The sequence below is a fragment of the Psittacula echo genome (assembly GCF_963264785.1).
Source record: "Psittacula echo genome assembly, contig: SUPER_2_unloc_1, whole genome shotgun sequence".
Taxonomy (NCBI): domain Eukaryota; kingdom Metazoa; phylum Chordata; class Aves; order Psittaciformes; family Psittacidae; genus Psittacula; species Psittacula echo.
Genome location: NW_027664283.1, coordinates 120,714 through 148,473, shown reverse-complemented (window position 1 = coordinate 148,473; position 27,760 = coordinate 120,714). Strand labels below are relative to the sequence as shown.

At 41.1% G+C, this 27,760-nt stretch overlaps 1 protein-coding gene across 1 annotated transcript in view; it reads left to right on the top strand.

Moving 5' to 3' along the window:
- Positions 1-432: 432 nt before the first annotated feature.
- WWP1 (WW domain containing E3 ubiquitin protein ligase 1) overlaps positions 433-27,760 on the top strand; it is a 72,071-nt gene continuing 44,743 nt past the window's right edge. The window contains exons 1-2 of the mRNA XM_080639718.1: positions 433-762; positions 27,375-27,465. Of these exons, the coding sequence (XP_080495844.1) occupies positions 27,396-27,465 (70 nt within the window). The 5' untranslated portion in view covers positions 433-762; positions 27,375-27,395. The remainder of the gene's footprint in view (positions 763-27,374; positions 27,466-27,760) is intronic.

The window sequence follows — 27,760 nt, the reverse complement described above, 5'->3', positions numbered from 1 at the left end:
ACAGAGGAAGGGGACGGACAGAACCCCACCGCTCCAGAGAGGGGCGACTGTCGGAGCCGCGGGACCCGCCCTGCCCGCGCAGTACAGGGAGAGGGGTGGAGAACGGACCCCCGTCTTCATCTCTTGCTCGCCACCGGGGCGTACTGGCTCTCAGCGCCGCAGTAAAGGAGCTGTCTCGGGGGCGGGCCGTGACTCACAGAGAGCTTCCTTATCCTGCCCGAGCATGCTCTCCCCTACGGACGGTGCCTCAGCCGCTCCTCCCCTGCCTCCGGAGAGGTTGACTTAGCCTCCTCGGCGTTTCTCCCCGCCGCAGCCCCCAAGTTGGTTCAGTCCGGGGCAGGCGCTAGGAATCAGCCCTGTCCCCTTTGAAGAGCCTCGGCTCGAGCTCGTCTCTCCCCTCCCATCGCCGCTGCGCACTGCTTCGTTCCGACTGGGCCCTCCCGCCCGGGTGGCGGCGGCGGCGGCGGCGGCGGCGGCGGCTCCAGCTGCGGCTTCTCCACGAGTTCCTGCTCCCCGTGGCCGGGGCGAGCGCACGAGGCTGGCTTGGCCGTTGGGGGTGTGCGGCGGCGGGAGGGGGGCTCTTGTGCGGGAGTTGCTGATGCCGCTGTGAGATGGCATCATTCTGCGCGGCGGTGGCGGCGGCGGAGCGCGGAGCGGAGGGGTGAGGAGCCGCCGCGGCGGCGAGGAGGAGGAGAAAAAGAAGAAAAAGGTGGGAGGAAGGAGAAGGAGGCGGCGGTAGCAGCTGTGAGGCTGCGAGCCACGGTAAGGAAACAAAACAGGCTGTGCCGCAGCCACTTCGCTTTGCAGTCTGGCCCGGCAGAACACGGCTGGCCTGGGGAGAAAAGCGGCTGCCGCTTATTCTCGCTCTCCTTCGCCGCCGTTCGTCCGCGGGGGAGTGGGGTCGGCGGGTGATCTCCGGCCAGTGTGCGGGCTGTCCGTGTCACCGAGGGACGGGGGGGGGCAATGGGTGTGGGGCTAAAATGGCGAAGGGAGCTGTGGTAAGGTCTCAGTCTGTGCTTTCCGGTACTTCATCTCGTCGCCCTCCCCGGGCCCTGCTGGATGGGGGGGGCGGCGGCTGTTGCTTCTCTCCTTTCGATGCCCCCGTTTGGCAGCTGGAGGATTGCTGCGCTTCCCTGCCGTATCATATTCTTGCTCCTGTCCGGACGGGGCAGAGGGCCTGGCCAACACCTGGCTGGGGAGGGAGGGTCGGCGCTGTGAGGAGCGTATGGAGGTCTGGGGTTGGAGGGGAGCAGAGGGGAGTGTGGCTGGTGTCCGGTGTCGGCGAATAACCTTGTTTATTCCTGTCTGGTGCCTTTCCAGTGAGGGTGGCTGAGGGCTGAGTCCTGAACTGTGTCAACGCGGAGAGGATTGCGAGTGGCGTTAGGGGTGGGAGTCAGGCAGTTCCGCTGCTGGCCCTTGCTTGTTTCCGGGGTGAAATTAGAGGAGAAGGATATTGTTACGGTTCAGTTCACCTTCCTTTAGTGAAGCTGGGGAGGGAGAAGGTGAGAGCTGTTCCCCCTTCACAATGAGCTGCTGTCACCCCTCACAGTATATGTAGTGTGCCTCCCCTCAAGAGAAGAGGGGATAGCAGGGTGGAAAGTCGTTATGGCTACTGCTCAAGTTGTATATGTCTGCTGGTTTCTCTGGGTTCTCCTAATGTATGCTTTGCTGAGCACACTGTGTGAATTCAAGACCTCAGAAGACCCATTTATGTCACTTATCTTTGTTTATGTTGTGGCAAAATGTTACAACTCTGTGTGTTTATTTACTTGGTTTTATTTGTAGTTGTCTTGTTTTTGGAACAGTACCAGTTCTCATCCCAGTTTAGGATGATCTAGCTCTACTTTCAGAGCAATAAATGTTTAAACTGTACATCAAAGAGAGAAAAGGACTTAACACTATCTAATCATTTTAATGGGAGCTCTTCAATGTTTGAATGAAGCTGTAAAAAGAGATTTTCATAGTTCAGTGCTGTTTTCACATGGCACCCGTGTCATATAGAAAGTCATTGGAATATTTTGAATTAAAAAACCCCAGGTTATGCAAGTTTAATAGCACTGGCTTACTAGGTGATACTGTCACTGACTGCTGATGGCTGGGTTATGTATATGGTCATACACATGAAACGCAATATGGCTTTAGTAGTAATAAGAATCTCCCCTTAAAATTTGTATTCTCATTTAATCCTTGTGATACAGAAACAAATAGATTATTGTTGGGCTGTGGTAAGGCTTCACTAACTTGAGTGACTTTTTTTTTTAGTTTTGTATGCTGCTTTATCTGAGTCTGTGTTGGTCAAGGTATAAACTAAATTATTTTTATTGATTTTAATACTAATAAATGTTAAAGAAACTACGTAGAAAAAAATAGAAGGATTTTTTATCTATTTGAGAAAAAAAAAAACATTGTAAAAGCATAGTTTATCTGGACTTTTGACACATGCTTTCAAATGGGCCAACTAGAAATAGTTTAAGCTGACGTTGCTTCTGAAACTGGGTTTAGAATCCTTTTGTCACCTTTTTGGTATTTTTGAGCTATTTTTTAAAGGTCTGATCCTATACATGCTTGTAGCTTGAGTAACTTAATACTACCAGTAGTCTTTTCCAAATTGTATTGTAGAATAATTCCTTTAAATACATAATTATTCTTGAAAACATGAAGGCAATTTTACGTATTTGGAACTGATTTAATCTCTTAGCGTGGGACACCTTGTTACCAAAAGGATATAGATTTTTTTTTTTTTTATTGGAAAAGTAATTTACATTTGTTGCTAAACATCAATTAACAAAACATTGTAACAGCCTGTGTGTTTTGTTAAAGGGTTGGCAATAAAGTTTAAATAATCAGCTGTCTACAAATGCTTCTTAAATCATGGCAATACTGACGAAGCTCAGAGCCAACCCTTTTGCCTGAACCTGTGGAACCTTTGGAAGGAGGAGTGTGCTAGTCCTATTACTTTTCCTTCTTATCTTTCCATATAAATTTTGAAATTTTGGTAAGTTGGAATTTCTACCCACTTTCTTTTTTTGTCCTTAAAAATATGAATGTGTGTGGAGAAAGAGATTTCTTCTTGTGTTTGGATACAAAGAAGAGTCTGGGGTAAGTATCTATAACAGGAAGTTGGTATTGCACTCAGTTTCTTTATGCTTCAGTATTCCTATGCCATTAAAACACTAAATTTGAAAACTGAGATGCTATAATTAAAAAAAAAATAGTAATGACCTAAGCCATGTTTATTGGAAATGGCTGCTATTAATGCACTCAAACACTCATTGTTAGCTTAAATAAACCATGCCCCTGAAAACCCAGGTGTTCTTAGAATTTAGTTGGGTGAAAGGCAGATAATGAAGTGAGAAGGTGTGGAGAAGGAATGGATGAAGTGATAAACAAAACAAAAGTGCTTGCTTCAAGCTATGCTTAAGTGATTCCTGGAAGTTACTTTTAACTTTAAGACTTTTTTCATGAAGGCTGAAGAGGAGTGAAGCTTCTGATGAAAGTATCATGTCTTGTAAGCTAGGTTAGTACTGCTCTTACCTGTTTCTGCACACTGTAACATTCATCTTAATTAAAACAAAACAAAAGGCTTTCTAGCTCTGCATCAGTTGCATGGGACAGTCAGTAGAAAAGCTGCTTTAGTGTGCCTTCCACTATGAAAGTATGTAAATTGGGGAAGGGTTCCCCAGTTTCTGTGGTGGCATTAGATTAACCAAAATCCTGTCATTCTTGCTGTTTTTATGAAACTTGTAAACCAGAACTGTTCCTTTGAATTCTGAGTTAAGCAATATACAGGGATATGCAAACTGTTCTATGATCCTGTGATTCTGTGTTGCATTTGTCTGTGTATAAGTGCAGACAATAGGAGTTGGCTACATTCAGGTCCTTATTTGGAGTTTGTTTTCATTGAATCAATAGGGCACTTTCTCTGTAGCTGTTAGCTCAGATATATCATTGTCTGCTGAAATCCTCTTATAATGACATAAAATAGGCTTAGGTATGGGCCATTGGAAGTATCGGAGGTCTTGTAGGAAAATGATATGGCTGTAGAGAGAAATATCCTCCTCATCAGCAGGAGTTGGAGTGTCCAGAAGAGGCATTCCTAAGGCTTGTGGAACAGTGATGTGGCATGGGTTTTGCTAAATATTGCTACAGTACCTTCAGAAAGGAAGGTTTTTTTTTTTAATTGCTTTCTTAAGTGAAAAGTTGTAATTATTGCTTCTTGGCATATGTTTTTGGTGTGTTTGAGGACCTAATATTTTAACCAGAAGCATACTTAAGTTTAGCTCAGTTTTGCGAATGCAGTGTTGATAGTGTTGCTTTACAGAGGAACATTAGATTCCAGGGAAGCCATCAGCAGTCAAAGTGGTTATAGTATGTCAGAATTGTTTACCTGGAAGAGCACTATGTGTTTCAGATTTTTTTTTTCTTTCTTTTATTTCTTAGCATTTCAAGGAAAGTGTGTCAGGGAAATGTTTATGCCTGTGTTATGTGCAGGTCTTAGTAACTACTACATGTGGTATGTAGTATGAAGCAATTAATCATTGCAGGTTTGCATGAGTGTATACTGATGTGATTCTGTAACAGCAGATAGATGGCAAACATCATATATTTTTTTTTTTAATTCCCTCTCCCCTTAGTCAGTGTTGAGATTGCATACATTTATGATCTTCTGTGCAGTTTGATAATTCAGTGTTGTCAAAAAAAAACCCACTTTCAAAATCCTATTTAAAGAGAATATGGATTTGGATTTAATTTACAATTTCTACTCACTTTGAAGAATAAATTGAAATTTACTTAGCTGGTTGTACTACTTTATAATAGCTTCCAACTAAAATAAAGCCTTTAATAAAAATTGGAGAAAGCATGTGTTTAACAAAGCAGATTACATTCTTGGGCTTTTGAAACTTCTTTAATTAATCACCATTTTTTTAATTGCTGCAACATGTTAGAGGAGCTTATGTTCTGCTTTAAGTGACTGTAGGGTCTCAAGGTACTTAAATGTAACCAGTTTAAAAGCTTCTTAACATTCTTACTGTTAAGGATGTTAACTTGGAGGGACATAACTAGTAAGGCAAATACTTTTTTCTGTTGTGAAATTCAGCCTCAGAAGTCTAATGCAAGGAATACTTAAGTGGCACAAATCACTTCAGAATAATTCTTTCAAACATAAATACCTGTTACTGAAAATACAGTCGGACATTCTCTTGATTTGTCTGATGTGTAAATGGCACTGAGAATGCAAATGCATGTTGGTAACTGACCTTCTCAAGTAGTTCTAATGGCACAGAATTACTCCCATCTGCTTTTTAATACTAGGATTTTAGAGTTATCTTGCTGAAAATCAAGTGGGTGTGGAAGAAAACAATTTAAAAAAAGACTAGAAGAGGATGTCACATTTTAAAAATAAACAGCAAAATAATTGTTTCACACTTTTAAGTATCTTCACCTTGCAGCCTGAAGTGGGCAGAAGAGAGCTCTTGTCTGCTGTGAGTACAGACAAAAATACACAGAGGTACTCTGCATATATTTCTTATTTCGGGGGTTTCTAACCAAGATTTTTTGCTATAAGCATTTGAGTGGAGCAGGAGATCAGTAAGAGTCCTGAAAAAGAAAGAAATGAAACCTTTTATTTGTTCCTCACATGGGTGGGTGAAAAATAGGGGAGATCTTTGGATTGTGTGAACATTTCAAGGTAGCAAGTGATTTCTCAGTATAAGTCAAATCCAAGGAGTTGTAGTTTTGGAATAGGGAAAAGGTAAACAGGAAAGATAAAGATCATAATCTGTAAAATTGCACAATCTATTTGGTCATCAGAAATGAAAAAAAAAAAGAACACATGTCCAGTTTTGAAACACAGTGCTAGTTCCTCAGAAATTCAGTAAGTTTTTTTATTGCTGTTTGTAAGCATAAGATAGCACTGCTGAACATTCATCTTAAAGACTGACCTGTTTTTACTGACTGGTATGTTGGAACTTGCTCTCTTGCATTTTCTAGTATACACAGTGACATTAAAAGTATCTATGTGGGAACATAACTGTCAAAAAGCAATATAAAAGAAAAGCGAAATAGAAGACGAAAAGCAAGAGGATTGTGCAGCTTCTCTTTTCTCTCTCCTTCAGGCTAGAAGTGTGGAAGCTGCTCTTTCTTAAATTTCAGTTCCTTTTATTCCTTCATTCTTGCCACACCTTTTTTTTTTTTTCCACTTCCAGCTGCCTTCTTACAGTGTTACCTTTCTAAGAAAATACTACTGTCTTACTAAGGCAGCTGGAAAGATTTGGGGTTTAAATGGAAAAAGTGTAGTTTGGCCTCTGGAAGCAAATTCATATTCCTCAATAATGCCTGGTTGCATATCATAGAATAGTTAGGGTTGAAAAGGACCTTAAGATCATCTAGTTCCAACCCCCCTGCTGTGGGCAGGGACACCTCACACTAAACAATGCCACCCAAGGCCTCATCCAACCTGGCCTTGAGCTCCGCCAGGGATGGAGCATTCACAACTTCCCTGGGCAACCCATTCCAGTGCCTCACCACCTTTACATTAAAGAACTTCTTCTTTATATCCAGTCTAAACTTCCCCTGTTTAAGTTTGAACCCATTACCCCTTTTCCTGTCACTACAGTCCCTGATAAATAGTCCATCCCCAGCATCCCTATAGCCCGCTTTCAGATACTGGAAGGCTGCTATGAGGTCTCCACGCAGCTTTCTCTTCTCCAGGCTGAACAGCCCCAACTTTCTCAGCCTATCTTCATACGGGAGGTGCTCCAGTCCCCTGATCATGCTTGTGGCCCTCCTCTGGACTTGTTCCAACACTTCTATGTCCTTTTCATGTTGAGGACACCAGAACTGCACACAATACTCCCAAGTGGGGTCTCACGAGAGCAGAGTAGAGGAGCAGGATCACCTCCTTCGATCCGCTGGTCATGCTCCTTTTGATGCAGCCCCAAATGCGGTTGGCTTTCTGGCCTGCAAGCACACACGGCTCATGTTCATTTTCTCATCGACCAACACCCCCAAGTCCTTCTCTGCAGGGCTGCTCTGAATCTCTTCTCTGCCCATCCTGTAGCTCTGCCTGGGATTGCTCCGACCCAAGTGTAAGACCTTGCACTTGGCATGGTTAAACTTCATAAGGTTGGCATCAGCCCACCTCACAAGCGTGTTGAGGTCCCTCTGGATGGCATTTCTTCCCTCCAGCATATCAACCAAACCACACAGCTTGGTGTCATCGGCAAACTTGCTGAGGGTCCACTCAATCCCACTGCCCATGTCACTGACAAAGATGTTGAACAAGACTGGTCCCAACACTGATCCCTGAGGGACACCCCTCATTACTGGTCTCCATCTGGACATTGAGCCATTGACCACAACTCTTTGCGTGCGGCCATCCAGCCAGTTCTTTATCCACCGAGTGGTCCACTCATCAAATTGATGTCTCTCCAATTTAGAGACAAGGATGTCATGTGGGACAGTGTCGAAGGCTTTGCACAAGTCCAGCTAGATGACATCCACTGCTCTGCCCCTGTCCATCAGTTCCGTAGCCCCATCATAGAAGGCCACCAAATTGGTCAGGCAGGATTTCCGCTTAGTGAAGGCTTGCTGGCTGTCACCAACCACCTCCTTGTTTTTCATGTGCCTCAGCATGCTTTCCAGGAGAATCTGCTCCAAGTTTTTGCCAGGCACAGAGGTGAGACTGACTGTTCTGTAATTCCCCAGGTCATCCATTTTCTCCTTTTTGAAAATGGGGGTTATATTTCCCTTCTTCCAGTCGTTGGGAACTTCACCTGACTGCCATGATTTTTCAAATATGATGGCCAGTGGCTTAGCAACTTCATTTGCCAGCTCCTTCAGGACCCGTGGATGCATTTCATCAGGTCCCATGGACTTGTGTACGTTCAGGTTTTTAAGATGGTCTTGAACCAGATCTTCTCCTACAGTGGGCCTAAGGTCTTCATTCTCACAATCCCTGCACCTGCCTTCCAAGACTTGGGTGGTGTGGTCAGAGCCTTTGCCAGTGAAGACCGAGGCCAAGAAGTCATTAAGAACCTCAGCCTTCTCCAAATCCCGGGTAGCCCAATTTTCCTGATATGTTCCGTAAAGGGGCCTATGTTGTCCCTAGTCTGTTTTTTTGTTCGCTTCGTACCTATAGTATCCCTTCCTGTTATCCTTAACATCCCTAGCCAAGTTGAGTTCTAGCTGGGCGTTAGCCTTCCTACACTGGTCCCTAGCTTCCCAGACAACATCCCTGTATTCTTCCCAGGCCGCCTGTCCCTGCTTCCACCTTCTATAAGCGTCTTTTTTCCTTTGAATTTTCCTGAGCAGCTCCTTATCCATCCAAGGAGGTCTCCTGGCCCTCCTGCTGCACTTCCCTCTAGTCAGGACACAACACTCCTGAGCTTGGAGCAGGTGATCCTTGAATAACAACCAAGAGTCTTGGGCCCCCCTGCCCTCTAGGGCTATATCCCATGGAACCTCACTAAGCAGGCTCCTGAAGAGGCCAAAGTCTGCTCTCTTGAAGTCCAGGGCAGTGAGCTTGCTGCATGCTCTTCTCACTGTCCTGAGGATCTCAAATTCGACCATTTTGTGATCGCTGCAACCAAGGCTGCCCTGGAGTGTCACATTTCCAACCAGCCCTTCCCTGTTGGTGAGCACAAGGTCAAGCACGGCACCTCTCCTTGTCGGCTCCTCTATTACTTGCAGAAGGAAGTTGTCTTCCACGCAGTCAAGGAACCTCCTGGATTGCTTGTGCCGGGCCATACCGTTGCTCTGGCAGGTAACAGGGTGGTTGAAGTCCCCCATGAGAACAAGGGCCTGTGAGCGTTGAGGCCGTTCCTATCTGTCTGTAGAGCACTTTATCCACAGGTTCCTCTGGATCAGGTGGTCTGTAACAGATCCCCACAGTAATATCTCCCATTGCTGCTCTCCCTTTAACCCTGACTCACAAACTCTCTGTCAACTGCTCACCCTTCCCCGCACAGAGTTCCATACTCTCCAGCCTCTCTGTAATATAAATAGCAACTCCCCCTCCCCGCCTGTCGGGCCTGTCTTTTCTAAAGAGCCTGTGACCTTCCATTCCAACATTCCAGTCTTAGGAGCCATCCCACCATGTTTCTGTGATGCCTATTATATCATATATCTTGAATTACAAGGACAGGAAAAAACTCAATTATTATTGAAAATCTGGTAGAAGACTGATATTTGTATGTTATTTTAAAATAAAATCCTTGACTGAATGTCTTGTGAGAGGTTGCTGACAAAGCGATGTTGTCACGGGATGGTGAGTAAAGCTGCATTTTTAAGGGAATAGCTGCGACGAAGAAGACTAGTTGGAGTCTTACTTTGTAAGATGACAAAAAGTCTGCTACTAATGAACTGGCAAAATCTGTAAATGATGAAATATATGAGTAAGGGAAGTGGAAACTTCAGAGACATAATGGGCTATTTTAATATTTGGTCATAAGTACATTTTTGTGTTAATATAGGAGACATAATGTGTATTGGAGGGAGTAGGTAGAGCTGCTTTTTAAGATGGGGAGTAAATTGTTTGTTAATAAGAACCCGATAAAATTATTAGTTGCTTTATGAAAATGTCCCATTAGGAATGGAATAAAAAGTAAAAGTTGGAATGCATTAAGAATATAATATATACTGTCTTGCATACTATTTTTGTATTAATTACAATTTTTTGTATATTTGAAAACTGCTAAATTTTACTATTTTATGGTAAGTGGTTCTGGTACTATGTGGAGACCTCCTAGCTTTATCTGTTTTACAAAACAGATTGTTGTGTTTCTTTGTGTTCCATTTTTTGATCAGGAAAAAAATTCCAATAAATTGATTGAGGGGAAAGCTGTTGGAATAGTACTGCTCTTGTGCAAGTAAAACGAAAAATACTGTTTATTTTTAGCATAAAAAGAAGTGAAGGAAGAGAGGCTTCCAGCAGAGGCCAACAGAACCTTGAACAGAATATGAATAAATTTCAGCCTGTGCTTTTAACCCTCTGTCATACAACTAAGCAAGGAGTTGTGAGAGCACACTTTGAGAAGTTCAGTAGGCTAGTCTGTTAAGAAATAGTTCTTACAAGATTCAATTGGCATAGGCTAATACATGATTCAAAATAAGGAATAGATTGTTATAGAAACAAGGAAAAAATCCATTGCTAAGTAATAGGTGTTTTAATAAAAAAGATCATACAGCTAGCACTTCAGTGAATAAACTAACTGCATCTTTAAATACTTCCTATGAGCAAGTTACACTGCTATTACAGCCTCTCTTGGAATTTTTTGCCCTTTCCCAGGGACAGCTTGCTTTTGGAGTTGATTGGTGTTCTTGTCTGTTTTGAGTAAACCTATTATGCTGGTTGCTTGAGTTTCAAATCTTGAAAGGCCATAAGAAACTAAAATTAGATTAAATAAATCTGTATTAGTTGAGACATTCACTTCAGGCTTATTTTCCTGTTTCAATCCCTTCCTGTTTAAGGAGGAGAAGTAAGAAGATTTTTCAGATGTTAATTGACACCCCCCAGCTTAAAAGCTGGTGGTTTCAACAGTTGCTGTAGAAGATATAGGAACAGAATAAAGAATAAAACAGAGCACCTCATCATGCTACTATTTATTTCCATGGGAAATTCTTATTTTGAGGGAATGCTTTGTGGATTTTTTCATCTTTTCACTCTGTCTCCGAAGTTGTACAGTATAATTGGAGAAGTTACAAAGGAGGACAGCAAAAGTGATCGGTTTATATGGAAGACTTAAAGAATGACTAAGGATTGTTAATACTCTTCAGGCAGGAAGGCCTGTGCATTGACCATGTCATGCAAATGTACATTATGTGGGTAAAGGATGCTGGAGATGCTTTTCACTTGTTTGTCTTTCCTCTGTGTCTAGTATCTACCTTCAGTAGTCCCTCAAAACTCAGGAGAAGGGAATAATTTTGAAAATTGACTTCTTTCTTTGGGGAGTTGGATGATTTCTGTGCAGTTTTTGTAGTCACTTAGTTGTTCTCAAGAATTAGCTGTTAATGATTTTAAGTTACATAATTTAGTCTTTAGCATTTCACCAGAAATGGTGCTGACCCTAATCAGAGTTTCTGCATTTCTCATGAACTCAGTCTACAATGAAAATAACTAATATTTCACACACTTTTACTATGATACGTAAATGTTTTTCTTGTAGCCCACTGATTTCTTTGTAGCATTGAGTTAAACTTAATATGCAATGTATTGATGTCATCCAACACTGACCCTTAAAAAGTCAGGGTTTGGGCTCTGATAGAACGTACTGTTGTTCATTTTCATGTTCTCAACTTGTCGTTTTTGTGTAGTTAAATTTTGGAATCAGATTATATTGGAAAACAATTAGCAGAGCAGAGAGCTCTTAAGAAGTGAGAATTATTTATCACCTGAGAGCCTTACTAGGGATCAGGTTGAATTCTCTAGCACTGTAGAGACTGAAAGGCTATTTTGAAAAATAAGTGACAATGCTTGGGTGAGTGCTGTCAGGTAGAAATTTGTAAGATTAGTGCAGTCTATGATTGGAATTAGGACAGATGTTTTTTAATGTTTTAACACTGCCGAGATTGACGGCTGGAAAGAGGCTTGTATGGCACATTTTAAAAAAAGCAAATATTCAGAGAAAAGAGGGTGAGAACATGCAGTGACTTGTACTTATACCTCTTTGAGATATTTTTTGAGATACAGTTACTGAGGAGAGGTAGATCACATCAAATGTCTTAGTGTGGAAAAATGTGCAATGACCTTTCCTGCCATGTTAACCTGTAATGCTGAGTAAATTTCTCCTCTTCTTTGAATTGTCATTTTCTGCTGACTTCCCAGAACCATTGGGAGATTATTTTGTGGGGCAGTATTAATTTGTTTTCCCATATTAGTATTGCTTAGTCATGGTCTCTTCATATCCCCACAGAAACAAGGGGTAGAGCCTAATAGAAGCAGCATCACTCTTCATTGACATCTGTAATGTTGGTTTATGTTCCTTCAGAATTTGTTGGTTTGTTAATTTTGCAGTGACTGCAGTATGGATGTGCTTATGCTAGTCAAGGCTATTATGACCAGTAAGATGGTGGTGACAGGCATGAATTCTTGTGAGTGGATTTTTATAAGCTATCTGGTCACTTTTGTTATGTGCTCAGGCTGCATGTCTGTTCTGAAGCCCATACTTCTCCATATTGTTGTGTTACCTATAGAGTTAGAATTTAAAATGGAAGTGCCTACATGTAACTATGGTAAGATTTTCTGTTTGCAGTGTAGTTATACAAAAATCTGCCCATATTTTAGAGATGTGACTTGGTATATTACATTATATTGCTCTTGATGCCAGTCTGATAATAATTTATACCAGTTGTTAGGATTATCCAAGGCAACTCAGAGAGGCTGAGTGTGTGTGTCTAGTGTATTACTTTATTCTGGTGGATACAAAGGCTGTTCAGCTGAATATTAAAATGAAGATGAAAATACTCTTCCCTGATGATCGTGAGGTCCTTTCCAACCCTGACCATTCTATGATTCCCACATGTGTTATGACTGGATACCAGGGAGAAGAGATCGCCCTTCCCTCTCCACTTTCCAGTCAGCAAACTTGCTAATGGTACATTTAACTCTGGCATCCAGATTATTGATAAATATATTGAACAGAACTGGCCCTAGAATTGAGACCTGAGGAACACTGCTGGTGATTGGTTGTCAACCAGATGTAGGCTCGTTCACTACAAACCTTTTTGCCTCACCCTTAAGCCAGTTTTTCACCCAGTGCTCTCTGAAGCTTCTTAACCCACAGCTGAACAGCTTGTCTGGAAGGATGCTGTGAGGGACAGTAATAAAAGCCTTACTGAAATCCAGAACTACATTCACCACTTTCCCTGCATCCACTATGTGGATGACCTTGTCATAGAAAGTTATCAAAGTATTTAAGTGGGACTCTCCTTTTGTGAACCCGCATTATTCTTTAAATGCCTTTCAGTAGTACCCAATATGATCTTAGCCATAATTTTTCTGAACTAAAAGGCCTGTAGTTTCCTCGGTATTCCGTCATGCCCTTTTTGTAGATTGGAATAGCATTGGCTAGCTTCCAGTCAGCCGGTACCTCCTCAGACTCCCAAGACCTTTGGTAGCTGATTGAGAAGGGTCCTACCATAATATCCACTAGCTCCTTCAGAACTTGGGGGTGAATCCCATCGGGTCCCATGGACTTGTGAACATTCAGCTGCTGCAGCTGGTCTCTTCCAATTTGAGTATCCACAAATGGAAAGTTACTCTTCTTACACTCTTAGTCCTCTGACTTGGGGGACCAGGCAGCTCAAAGTCTATCAGTCTTATTAAAGACTGAGACAAAAAGAAAAATGAAAACACTGAATGTGTCTGCTTTTTCTTCATCCCCGTAAATCAGGTGACCATCTTCAACAAGTATGTCCAATGTTGGGTGTGTGTTGTTTTTGTTTTTGTTTTTTTGTTTTTTCTTTTTTTTTTTTTTTTTTTTTGAGACCTCCTCTTGCTATTAACATACCTGGAAAAAGCCCTTCTCGTTATCTCACACAGCACTGGCCAGTTTCAACTCTAATTGAACTTTGGCTTTTTGTGTCAACTGGTAAACAATCCATGGCTTTGTAGTCTTCCTTCAAAGCATAACTTTGTTCTAGAGATATTTTTTTTTTTTTCCCCTCTTGAACTTCATGAGGAGTTTCCTGTTCAGCCAGGCTGGTCTTCTGCCCTGCTTGCTTGATGTAAGACACACTGGAATTGCCTGCTCCTGTGTTTCTAGAAGGTGGTTCTTTAACACTGACCAGCACTTGTGGACTCTTAAACCCTCAAAAGCAGGTTCCTAGGGTACTCTGCTAAATAGTTCCCTGAATAAAGTTTGCTCTCGTGAAGTCCAGGCTAGAAACTCTGCTGTCCTTTTTTCTCATTACACTGAAAATTTTAAACTCAAATGTTTTGTGATCACTGTGGCCAACAGAGCTGCCTACAGTCACATCACCCATGAGTCCTGTATTTGTAGATAACAAGTCTAGCAACATTTTTCCTAGCTGACTTGCTGGCTACTTGTGGCAAGAAGCTATCTTTCACAAACTTCAAGCATTTCCCAGACTTGCTCATCACAGCACTATGGTATTCCTATTTGATACTTGGGATGTTGAAATCACTCATAAGTACAAGGACTACTCATTCATGGATTTCTTTTAATTGCCTACAGAATAACTCCTCAGTGCTTACATTCTGAGTGGGGTATCGGTGGTAGACACTCACTGTGCAATCTCCTTTGTTTTTCATCCCCCTAATCCTCACCCAGCGGCTCTTAACTACATCATCGTTAATTGTACGGGCTGTAGTCAAACCTCTCCCTTATGCAGAGTGGGATACCTCCACTACACCTGCCCTGTCTATCCCTCCTAAACAGCCTGTAGCTCCATCCCAGCACTTGAGTCATGGGACTCATTCCACCATGTCTTGGTAATACCAATGATACCATAGCTCTGGGAACTGACTGAACAGTTCCAGTGCAGGAAGTGTTGACAGTGCTTTCGTGTACATTGTGTAACTTTTAGGTTGCCCTGTAGAGTCAGGAGTTAGACTCAGTGATCCTTGTGGGTCTCTTCCATCTCAGGATGTTCTGTGGTTTAAGAAGAATGACAGTTTGCTTTCCAGTTCAGTTCTATGTAGGTGTGCTGTAGGGCTGGCAACTTGGAACTCCATAACAAAGTAGATGTTGAAATATCTCTAGGGAAGCTGTTAATTTGTAGGAAGAACTAATGCTTTTCCTTGCTGACAAGGCCTTGTAGACCCTGAGGAGGAGACTGCTGAAGCTGAAATTCTGTTAATGTCAAAGCATATACTAGCGAAGCCACTGGTTTGTCTGTACTTGTCAGTATGTGCAATAGGCTCAGAGAAATTAAATACTACTGTGACCCTTACTGTTTTAGAAGGTCTGAAAATCCACTCCAGAAAGTGTGTAGATGATAACAGAAAGAATGAGGATAACAGAAAGTATGAGTACTTTCTCATAGCTTTATTCTACTTTATTTTATTGAAGTTGGCTTTTCTGATTCACATTTTTGGGTCCTTTTTCAGTCCTCTCAGCTGCAAGTAATTTTATTTTTTTTGTTGGTTTTGTTTGTTTGTTTTGGGAATGCTTGTAAGCTACTCCGAGGTAAAGGACTGAGTGGTGTTGTCAGTTGAAGGTGGTTTTGTTAGTACTTTTCAGTTTTGACAGGAAGATGCAAGACATTCTGTTGTTAGAAAAGGACCTGAGGGTCCTGGTAGACACCAAGACACCATGAGGCAGCAATGTGCCCAGAGGGTAAAGGTAGTAAATGGTACCCTGGGCTGCATTAGACGAAGAATTGCCAGCAGGTTGAGAGAGGTGATCTTGCCCCTTTATTCAGTGCTGGTGAGGCCACATCTGAAGTCATGTGCCCAGTGCTGTGCTCCTCAGTATGAGAGAGACATGGACATACTGGAGAAAGTTCAACAAAGGACGCTGAAGATGATTGAAGCAGTGGAGCACACCCTTTGAGGAAGGGCTGTGATTTGGGATGTTTCGTCCTGGAGAAGACTTGGGGGCTCCTGATCAGTGTATATAAATACACAAAGGGTATTTAGGGAGATTATGGAGTCTCTGTCCTAGGACATACTGAAAAGCTGTCTGGACATTATCCTGGGCAACTGCCTGTAGGTGGCCTTGCTTGATAAGGGGGAGTTAGACCAGGTCCTTTCCAGCTTCAGCCATTCTGTGATTTTGTGATTTGGGACTATATATAGTGAACGTCTCATATATGGGATGAGTGGTGCTAAGACCAGTTTCATTGGACCGTTGACTTAAGGAACATTTCCAGTGTTCATTATTAGCATTAAATGTGTCATACAGGTACAAGCGTTTTGCACTGCGCTTATTACTGTCCTTTTAAGTTTTCCAGATCTGTTTGTGTAGGTAATACTTGCAAGTCTGATGGAGTACGGTTGGATTTTTTTTTTTTTTTTTAACATGTATATATTTTTTAAACTCATCAATATCCAAGCAATTGGAGAAACCATTAGTAAGTAGAGGTAATGGTAAAGGGATCTTCAGGAGCCTTATCATATTGATAAGTAGCTATGTATTCTGTTAAATAGTTTAAAGTTGCTAGTTTTCCATTTTAATAAATGGGATCTTAGTTTTTTTTTCCTTCAGCTGGAGACCTGCATTTCAGTCCGTCAGTGTTTTTTTGATTGACGTTTAAAACCAGGAGTAGGTGCCACAGGAAATAATCTGTTGCTTGGAAAATTATGGTTTTACTACAATCCAGTCCTAAGAGTACTGCCAATGTGTGTTTCCCTTATGTGACGAGAAGTAAAATCGGTGCTTTAAACAATATTATTTTAAATGATCAGTGAAAAACTGATTTCCATTTCTAACATTTTCTAAGCTATCAAACAATGACATAAGCTATTGTTTATAATACTTCTAGAAATCATAGAATCATAGCATAGTTAGGGTTGGAAAGGACCTTAAGATCATCTAGTTCCAACCCCCCTGCCATGGGCAGGGACACCTCACACTAAACCATGTCACCCAAGGCCTCATCCAACCTGGCCTTGAACACCGCCAACGATGGAGCATTCACAACCTCCCTGGGCAACCCATGTCAGTGCCTCACCGCACAAACAGTAAAGAATTTCTTCCTTATATCCAGTCTACACTTCCCCTGTTTAAGTTTGAACCCATTACCCCTTGTCCTGTCACTACAGTCCCTGATGAATAGTCCATCCCCAGCATCCCTATAGCCTGCTTTCAGATACTGGAAGGCTGCTATGAGGTCTCCACACAGCCTTCTCTTCTCCAGGCTGAACAGACCCAACTTTCTTAGCCTATCTTCATACAGGAAGTGCTCCAGTCCCCTGATCATGCTTGTGGCCTTCCTCTGGACTTGTTCCAACACTTCTATGTCCTTTTCATGTTGAGAACACCAGAACTGCACACCGTACTCCAAGTGAGGTCTCCCGAGAGCAGAGTAGAGGGGCAGGATCACCTCCTTCGACCTGCTGGTCACGCTCCTCTTGATGCAGCCCAGGATACAGTTGGCTTTCTGGGCTGCGAGCGCACACTGCTGGTTCATGTTCATTTTTTCATCGACCAACACCCCCAAGTCCTTCTCTGCAGGGCTGCTCTGAATCTCTTCTCTGCCCAACCTGTAACTGTGCCTGGGATTGCTCCGACCCAGCTGTAGGACCTTGCACTTGGCATGGTTAAACTTCATAAGGTTGGCATCAGCCCACCTCACAAGCGTGTCGAGGTCCCTCTGGATGGCATCCATTCCCTCCGGCGTATCAACTGAACCACACAGCTTGGTGTCATCGGCAAACTTGCTGAGGGTGTGTTCAATCCCACTGTCCATGTCACCGACAAAGATGCTGAACAAGACCGGTCCCAACACCGATCCCTGAGGGACACCCCTCATTACTGGTCTCCATCTGGACATCGAGCCATTGACCACAACTCTTTGCGTGCGGCCATCCAGCCAGTTCTTTATCCACCGAGTGGTCCACCCATCAAATTCATGTCTCTCCAATTTAGAGACAAGGATGTCATGTGGGACAGTGTCGAAGGCTTTGCACAAGTCCAGGTAGATGACGTCAACTGCTCTGCCCCTGTCCATCAGTTCCGTAGCCCCATCATAGAAGGCCACCAAATTGGTCAGGCAGGATTTTCCCTTAGTGAAGCCATGCTGGCTGTCACCAAGCACCTCCTTGTTTTTCATGTGCCTTAGCATGCCTTCCAGGAGAATCTGCACCAAGAGCTTGCCAGGCACAGAAGTGAGACTGACTGTTCTGTAATTCCCCGGGTCATCCATTTTCCCCTTTTTGAAAATGGGGGTTATATTTCCCTTCTTCCAGTCGTTGGGAACTTCACCTGACTGCCATGATTTTTCAAATATGATGGCCAGTGGCTTAGCAACTTCATTTGCCAGCTCCTTCAGGACCCGTGGATGGATGTTGTCAGGTCCCATGGACTTGTGTACGTTCAGGTTTTTAAGATGGTCTCGAACCAGATCCTCTCCTACAGTGGGCCTAGGGTCTTCATTCTCACAGTCCCTGTGTTCGCCTTCCAAGACTTGGGTGGTGCGGCCAGAGCCTTTGCCAGTGAAGACCAAGGCCAAGAAGTCATTAAGAACCTCAGCCTGCTCCAAATCCCGGGTAGCCCAGTTCTCTCGATATGTTCCGAAGGGGGCCTACGTTGTCCCTAATCTGTCTTTTACTCGCTACGTACCTACAGAATCCCTTCCTATTATTCTTAACATCCCTAGCCAAGTTCAGTTCTAACTGGGCCTTAGCCTTCCTCACCTGGTCCCTAGCTTCCCGGACATCATTCCTGTATTCTTCCCAGGCCACCTGTCCCTGCTTCCACCTTCTATAAGCGTCTTTTTTCCTTTGAATTTTCCTGAGCAGCTCCTTATCCATCCAAGGAGGTCTCCTGGCCCTCCTGCTGCACTTCCCTCTAGTCAGGACACAACACTCCTGAGCTTGGAGCAGGTGATCCTTGAATAACAACCAAGAGTCTTGGGCCCCCCTGCCGCACTTCCCTCTAGTCAGGACACAACACTCCTGAGCTTGGAGCAGGTGATCCTTGAATAACAACCAAGAGTCTTGGGCCCCCCTGCCCTCTAGGGCTGTATCCCATGAAACCTCACTAAGCAGGCTCCTGAAGAGGCCAAAGTCTGCTCTCTTGAAGTCCAGGGCAGTGGGCTTGCTGCATGCTCTTCTCACTGTCCTGAGGATCTCGAATTCAACCATCTCGTGGTCACTGCAACCAAGGCTGCCCTGGAGTGTCACATTTCCAACCAGCCCTTCCCTGTTGGTGAGCATGAGGTCAAGCATGGCACCTCTCCTTGTCGGCTCCTCTATTACTTGCAGAAGGAAGTTGCCTTCCACACAATCGAGGAACCTCCTGGATTGCTTGTGCCGGGCCATACTGTCACTCCAACAGATGTCAGGGTGGTTGAAGTCTCCCATGAGAACAAGGGCCTGTGAGCGTGAGGCTGTTCCTATCTTTCTGTAGAGCACTTCATAGGTAAGGACATGCTACTTATTGCATCTTACAAATTTCCATGTTAATTATTAGAGCTATTCTGTGGTTTATGGATCTGAATGTCTTGTGCCATCTTTTTCATTCAGTTTGAGCATAGAACTGTAGCTTAAATTGTTGTCACAAGGATTCTTAAAGTTAACCTTTCCTTCCTTGAGCCTGCTGTCACAGAAGTTAGGACTGGTAATGTTGCAGGTACTTTTATATTCTTGATGCCTATTTTTAAGACAGTTTGAAAAACTGATAGCAAACGTGCATGTTGCATGGTTCCAGTATTTTTCGTATCATAATATATGGCTTTGATGTGTATTTCTGTGGTGGATAATTAAAATATTCCCCAGAAAAATTTGGGATGATTTCGATGTAACACTCAAAGACAAAAGTATACATGACTGAAAATTAAAGATATAGTAAAGGTGAAACCTATGAAAAATAAGAGGTTAAAAAATTAGGAAGTGATTGAGCTCATGCAGGTAATAAAATAAGCATGATTGGGAAGTGGCAGCTTCTGTTGGGGCAAAAGCATAATACCAAAAGACAAACCTGACTTAGCCTGAGAAAAAAAACCCAACATTTTATTTGCATATAAACAGATCTGTTGAGTTAAATTGAAAAAATCTAAGACCTTCAGTGTAAAGCATTCAGACTAGAAAACAAATGTTACAGCTGTTTATTTTTACTTGGATTTTGCTTTCATTGTATGTGTCTAGTGAGAATCACAGATTAGAGCACTGTTTACTAGTTTTGCTGCTGGAATGATTCTTTCAGCCTATGTATGAGAGACAAAGAAAGGCCTGCTGCTTAATGATGCTTCATTAGTCTGTAGTTCTTGTTCTATTCTTTCACTTAATTTCAATAAATTAAAAAATGTCAAGGCTTTCTATTTAACATTAAAAAAACCCTCAACATTTTTGCAACTTCTAGTAATTTTAAGGGGAGTTTATTGGCTGCATGATTGTTACAATATGTTAATTTACAACTTAATTTAACCCTTTTTAAACTCCTTGCTATCTAGAAGGATGTGTAATATGAGACAATAAAACAATAGTGTGACTACAGAGTATTTTTCTTTTCTTGAAGTTTGTTTTTGTGTGCAAACAATTTGGTTCCCTAAGAGTGAGTGTAACATAGTGCATACATGAAATAAACCTTCTAAATGTCTACGACAGATCAAGGTTCTATTTCCCCACATTTAAATTTAGTTACACCTGACAAGAAGGATTGTAACACTGTGTATTTTAAATTCTGGCATCCTGTTGGAAGGAATCAAACCAGCAAGTATTTTGATTAAATACCTAAGATGTCCATGAATACAGCTTTTTGCTGGAAACTTCTGTTCACAGGAGAGTGGTGGTGGTTGATTTGTTGGTTTTTTGTTTTGGTTTTTTTTGCCCTTTCCCCTTCACATACATCAATGAATTATTGATTATAAAAGTTAATACCTAGGTTTACATAATGTCACTTGTCTGCATCCCTAGTCCATCACACCTAAACTGAAGTATCCACTGGGCTTTGCAGCATATTCCTGCTTACCCTGCATTTAGTCAGAAAGGAGAATGGAATTGCAGATATTTTGGGTTGGCCTGTAATAGTAAATTTGAAAAACGTGGAGGACATCTGAAACGGAAGAGGACAAATCAAATTTTCATGAAGAACAATGAATTAATTTTGCCACCAAGATCAACAGAAAGTTCAGTGCTTCTCAGATGGCTGTATTGGTGTTTGTGGAGGAGATCCCTTGCTGATAAGAGTAGTCTTTCCATTGCTTCTTAAAGTAGCAAGCAGGCTTGTGGTGTCTGGGGAAATAAGACTTTGACTTCAGAGTTCTCTAATTGCTTAAGTGTAAATATTGTTGATGGCCAAAGCTGTCTGCTCAGGGAGTGTGAAGTCCTAGAATGTTTTTGTTAGTGTTGCTGTAGGCAAGAGGACTATTGTATAAATCCTTTAGTGTGCTGTTTTAGGAACTGTATAATCCTGAAAGCTACTATACTACCTCTACTTTATTTCTGGTTTTACCACCACATACTAACACCTATGTGTGGTTTTATCTTGTGCTTTTATGCACTGGCTTTTTCATTACTGTAAAAAGGCCAAATGTTGCAAAACTGCCAAAGGTATTGGACAAATGACCAGAGATTTCAGGAAGCTGTAAGGGAGTTGCATTATTTGAAATAAAACTTCTGAAAATTGTTTATTTTTAAAAAGACTCATCTTTCAGTTCTTCTTTACCACCTGATTTTCATACAGGTTTTCTTGCAAGTTAGATCAAGAAAGTACTGGAATTTAGCTTTTGATTTTATTTTGTGAATCTTCTTAATTCTCCAAATGAGTGTCATCACTTCCTGTAGCTGCCATCCCCTCCCTTCCTTCACCAAAATCAGACGACTTACTAGTGGAAATCTTGGTTGGTTTTGGCTGTGGAGATAAAGCTTCTTCTGGCTCATAAAGATGAGAGGCTAGTAGTCCTTGAAATTTCCAGGTTTTCAGTATTTGAAGAATTTGTAGTTGTAGAACTTCTTTTAAATCTTTCTCAGCTTACGAAAATTTTTACCTCTACTGAGGCAAGAGAGTGATGGTGTAATCCCATCCTAGCACAAGTCTCTCAGTCCCTCTGCTATGTGACTTCTTTACTGTCTCTGCTTTGTTTCATACAGTATGCACTTGCTTGTCCTCTCTGCTGCAACCTTGTCCCCTGGAAATCTGGGGTTTTTGGAAACATTTATGTCAACACCTTTCTTTAAATTCAGTAGCCTTTATTTTTATTTTCTACATGTTCCTGTTATATTTATAGACAATGAGGAGATTTGATTCCAGACTTCTTATTTTAGACTGTACTTTCATTGTCTTTATTCTCCAAGTAGTGCTGTTCATAGCCTTTTCTTGAATGTCACAATCAGTACTAGTACCTTATACAATGTCACTTACAGTGTTTTTACCACTACTGCAAGCAGTTCATGTGATAAATAGGGTTATTGTTCCATGTCCTGCCCATCTCTTCCCTCCCATCATGGTGGAAATTCTCCTATCAAAGGCTGAGGTGCTAGTTACTGGATTAAACTCCTCTTCTTTGATTGTGCAGCAGCATTTGTCATATGTCCAGACCAGCCTTCAGAGACTAATAGGTATCCAAACCTTTAGATAAGATCCTTTATCTTGTACTTGGCCAGCTTTTCCTCCTAAGGACTTTGTTTACCTGAAAAAAAGACAACTTTGACTGGGAGTGAATGAGACCTGGTATGTACCAGGCAGTGAAAACTTTGGGTTTTTTTCAATAGTGCGATAAGAGTAGCACTTGAATCTTGAATAAAAATTCCAAACATCATCATGTGAGCAGGCTCTCTTCTCCCAGGAGAACCAACCTGCATCAGGGCTGATCAGACAATAATCTGTTAACTTCATTTAAAAATGTCAGCAGCTGAGTTTGTATAGTTATGAAAGTAACTGATGACTGAAGCCTTAAATAATGTTTTTACGTATTCCTGAAAAACAAGTTACTAGAAAACCCAATTGATTAGTTTTCTTCTTTTAACTTGGAGAAAATGTGATGTTGCCTTCCCCCTTAATTCCTAACCAGTTCTTAATTCCTAATCAGTTCAAAAAGGATGGAGGGGCTGCAGGTTTGGAGTCTTCGGAGCGCGATGAGACCAGAATTGGTCGGTTCAACTAATTTGCTTTGTCAAGTAAAGCCCTTTTGAATACAAAATATGTAATAATGGTTTCTTCATGCATTGTTGATAAAAAGCTATGTTTATTTAAAATACTTTAAATGCCTTTTTTTTTATGTCCATTTATTTTAGTTTGTTTCTTTCTAGGTAGCATTTGACATACATGTTAATGCAGTATTTTGTTTATAACATCCTAAAACTTTGGAACTGCAATCATTGCTGTGTAAATGTACCTACATGTGCCATATTTGCAAGAATATAAGGTAGACTTATATTGTAGAAGGATGTTCATTTTACAGGGGCAAAACCAGAATGTCGGGGCACTGCTGACATGGGATACAGTCATGTAATTTTTGTGGAAACAGCCAATGCTAAGCATAACTTTGTTTCATAGAATCGTAGAATAGTTAGGGTTGGAAAGGACCTTAACATCATCTAGTTCTTACCCTCCCTGCCATGGGCAGGGACACTAAAGCATGTCAACCAAGACTCCGTTCACCCTGGCCTTGAACACTGCCAGGGATGGAGCATTCACAACTTCCTTGGGCAACCCATTCAAGTGCCTCACCACACTCACAGTAAAGAACTTTCTTATATCTAACCTAAACTTCCCCTGTTTAAGTTTGAACCTGTTACACCTTGTCCTGTCGCTACAGTCCCTGATGAAGAGTCTCTCCTTGGCATCCTTGTAGGTCCCGTTCAGATACTGGAAGGCTGCCATGAGGTCTCCATGCAGCCTTCTCTTCTCCAGGCTGAACAGCCCAACTTTCTCAGCCTTTCTCATCCCCATCCTCTGTTGGGATATCCTTGGCATTGTGAGAATTTCTCCCAGGCTTCATGGTCATTTTTTTTCCTTCAAGTGGAAAGATGCCAAGGTGTGTGTAGTGAATTCTCACTTCCCTGTTATCAGGAGATTAGCAAACCTGTGTTTGCCAAATGAAGTTAGCAGTTTAGTAGCAATCAGAGCCAGAAACTCAGGTTAGGGCAGGTAGTGTGCCTTGCAGATAAATCAGCACCTGAAACCTGAAGTCTCAGGAGATTAGGCAATCAACTGTCTACCTGAGGACTTTGACACAGTTTATCTCTTTATTGCTGTATTTATTTTGCTTTGTGCATGCTACAAGTAGACTTGAAAAAAACCATAAACCCTAGCCAACCAATCAACCAACCAAATAAAACTCAGGGAAAGCGCTAGCACTTTGGATCTATGCAGGTTGAACAATAGGAGGAAAAAACTCAGTAAAAATAATTGTCAGTTACAAAACTATCCCTAAACTTGTTTTTAAATGTATGATTAGAACTAGATTGCAGATCTTGGTTACTTGTGAAGAATTTGAGGTTAGTTGTCACAGAATTGATTACATGTGTTGCTCATGTGATGTCTTCTGTATCAGTGGTATCCAAAGTGGGGTGTGTGAGGAAAATGTTAGGATTTATGTTTTATCCAAAAAATAAGAAATTAAGGGGTTTGTGGTGTTTTGTTTTTTTTTTCCCCCCCTTGTAATATACGCATTGACACTGTCACCATCACTTGGTGTGTATGTCCTATGGTCCTGTGTCATGTAGGTGACACAGGTGTTCTGAGGGCAGATTTAGTATTGCACAGAGTGGAAGGGTCACAGTAGCGCCTTCACTTGTTTGTTTGTTTTCAGTGTATTGCAGTGTATGCAGTTTACACATGTACCTACTTACTTGGATTTATGGATTATATTATGTAATTTGAACTAAACTGACACAATATGTGCAAGTGGGTTTAAAAAAATTCTGCAAAGAGAGCATGGATTGAAGATAATGCTAATAATGTGAGCACAAGTGAACAATAAGAATATTGCAGAGCTGATGCTTCTCCCACTCCTAGTATGATCTCTTGGTCAGTTGCATTAATGAGGTAAAAAACAATGGCAGTTAGATGTGACAAAGATGTTGGCCAAAAAACATTTGGATTTATTAAGAAGGCTATTTCAAATGTGGGTGTACATCTGCTGTCGTTAATGATGAAACTCGTCCTAAGAAAATATTGTATCTTGAAATATCAGCTAATGATGGTATGGAGCCATCACAATTAGCAAGCCATTTAAGAACTAAGCATCCAGAATATGAGGACAAACCTCTACAATTTTTTTCAGCAGTGTTTAAGGTTATGCGATACTCAGGCCAGCACTTTATAGGATTTCACTAAACTTAATGATAGATCTTTAAAAGCCTCTTTTGAGGTTTCTCAGTAGCAAAAGACTTAGAAGCCACATATGGTTGGGGAAACACTTGATCTTCCTGCGGCAGTAAAAATGTCTGAAATAATACATGTAAAACAATATGATGAGAAACTAAAATGCATTCGTTTATCAGCAGATACTTTTGGAAGATGACTGAAAAACACTGCCAGAGATTTGAAGAAGCAAATATTGGAAGAAATTACCCAGTGTGGGTGACGTGCTATACAGTTGAATGAAAGTAGAGATGTTGGATGTGGCTTGGCTTATGGTAGTTGTTAGATTCTGTGTCAATAACGAAATACACAGATAACTAAGTCACTAAAGAAAGATGTACCAAAGTAAACATTCTTAACAGTAAATGACTTCTTTAACAGCATTTTTTTAAATGGAAAAACTTTGCAAATGTAACCACTGATGAAGTGGCTCCTTTGACTAAAGCAAAAGGGATTCTGGGGTAAGGTTGCAAGGAGAGTACCATGCATGGAGTTAATTCACTGCATCATGCATAGGCAAGCAAGAAGGAAATTAGAGCCAGAAGTGCATGAAGTGTGCTGCAGGATGTCATCATTGTGGTTAATTGTATGAAGGCAGGACCTTTAAATAGTAGAATTTTTACAGTAATTTGTAATGACGTGAGGAGTGACCAGGAAAATCTTGTACTATGCAGAGGTTTGCTGGTTATCACGGCAAAGTGCTTAGATGAGTTGTAAAACTTAAATATTCATTACACATTTTTCTTTTACCTGCTGTGTAATGACAAGTGGCTGTCAGCAGTATGCTGACTAACAGATTTTTTTTTTTTTTTTTTAAAAGACACTTAACGCATCCCTTCAAGGTAAAAGTGATGTTTTAGCAAGTAAGATGATGACTGCTGTTTGCAGGAAACTCTTGCTATGTAGAGAACATTTTGAAAATGAATGTTTGGAAATGGTTTGATCATTGTGTGCTTTTGTTGCCAGAAAAGATGTGTCATCTATTAAAAGCTCATATCTGTACACTTAAACTTGGAAGCAGAATTTTCTCACCTGTTTAAAAGTCTTCCAAATAAAGAGTTTCAGGGCCGTTTATGCCTATTTCTTAAGAATATAAAAATGCAACATCTCATTAGTTTCCATTAGTTTGCATTAACGACTGACAACAGCGAAGATGGAGATATACTGGCCAAATTTCAGGAAAAACCTTTGTACTGTTAGTGGATGGGATTGAAAAATGAGCATGATGATTGATGCACTTTGATTTGGATTTATGTGTCTTTGTGAATTGACTTTTCCAGCTATGATGACATTAAACCTAAGTATTAAAATAAACTGAATTTAGAACTAGACATTCAGAGTAGTACAAAGTGTTAAGCCAACATTTTAAGACATGAAGCATATTCAATCATATGGCTATCACAAAAAGTATTTTTATGACAGCCGAAATTTCTTTTGTGGCCTTAGGGTTAGGGTTATTTAAAAATACTGTTTATTTAATCTTTTTCTCATCTTATTTTCAATTTTTATGTTTTATAATATATAGAATACATTGGTACAGTAGTACCTATACATAATTTATAAATAAATATACATATTTTAGGGGTGTGTTCAAAAACTTTTAACTGATAGAGGTGCACAATGAAAAAGGTTTGGTGACAACTGTTCCCATATTATTGATACCAGAAAATAAATACATGGAAGTTCATCCATATCATGGAAAATGTATTTTAAATGTACATATTCTTTTCCCATGAAAAATAGTTACTTGATATCACAGAGGATATGTGGCTTCCAGCTTTGTTTCAAGTGTAGTAATTCGGGAGGATGGAGTGATGCTGTCTACCTGCACTTCAGGTGCTGGGGTGCCCTAAGATCAGACCATACTATTTTAGTTGCTCAGTGGGAAGATGGGGTGGTCCTTGTAAAGTGCTTACTGTCTCAATAGATGAGGGAAGTGATTTGTGGGTGGACGGCAGTGGTATAGAAAGCTGATTGCAAATCTAACAATAGAATTCAAATGTTTGTCTGAATCACATTATTGCTCAAGTGTATTATTTTGAGGACAGCTTCATTTTCAAGCATATAAACCTTTCAGATAGTTCATTTGAAGTTGTTGGTGCTTAGCTCATCTGAAATCAGACTATAAGCTTACTTTCTGGAGATAGGGATGTTGATACATCGTGGCTGAATTTTTTCTCTTGCCTTCCGCAGTTGTTCTAAACTATGTAAATTTATGCATTACTGAAGCGTCTTGTCATCTTCAAAGTTAGCATAGGAAAAATCTCCAAAGTAATTGGTTTTTTCAACTGGTGTTATGAAATAATGCATTCTGCCATACCTAAGTAACATTTGGGAACTTGGTGATTATTTCAGCATTTTATTTAACAGTTGTAACTAACATGCAGAGATAAGTGCTTTTTAATAAGCTACCTGTGTGCTATTTTTTTTATTTTCTTTCAGGCTAAAGCCTAAACCTCTGACATGGCCACATCCTCACCAAGATCTGGTACAAGTAACAACCATAATGGAAGATTACAGATGCAAGTAACAGGCAAGTAGTGGTTTGTACCATGGTGATTTTTACAGGAAAGCATATGTATTCTAAAAAAACAATCTTTGACATTAGTGTAAAAATGGATTAGTATAGTTAATATCTTAATAATTTGAATGTTACAGTTAAGAATATAACTCTATGTAGGTGAATTGAAGCTAAGTAGTGGTTATACAGTGAGTTGGATGACTGGTTTTAACGATCTCTTCAAATTATAATAAAAAAAAAAAAAAAGATATTCCCTACAGCAGTAGGGGCAAATGTAAGGAATTCTGCTTGGGAACAAACAATTAAT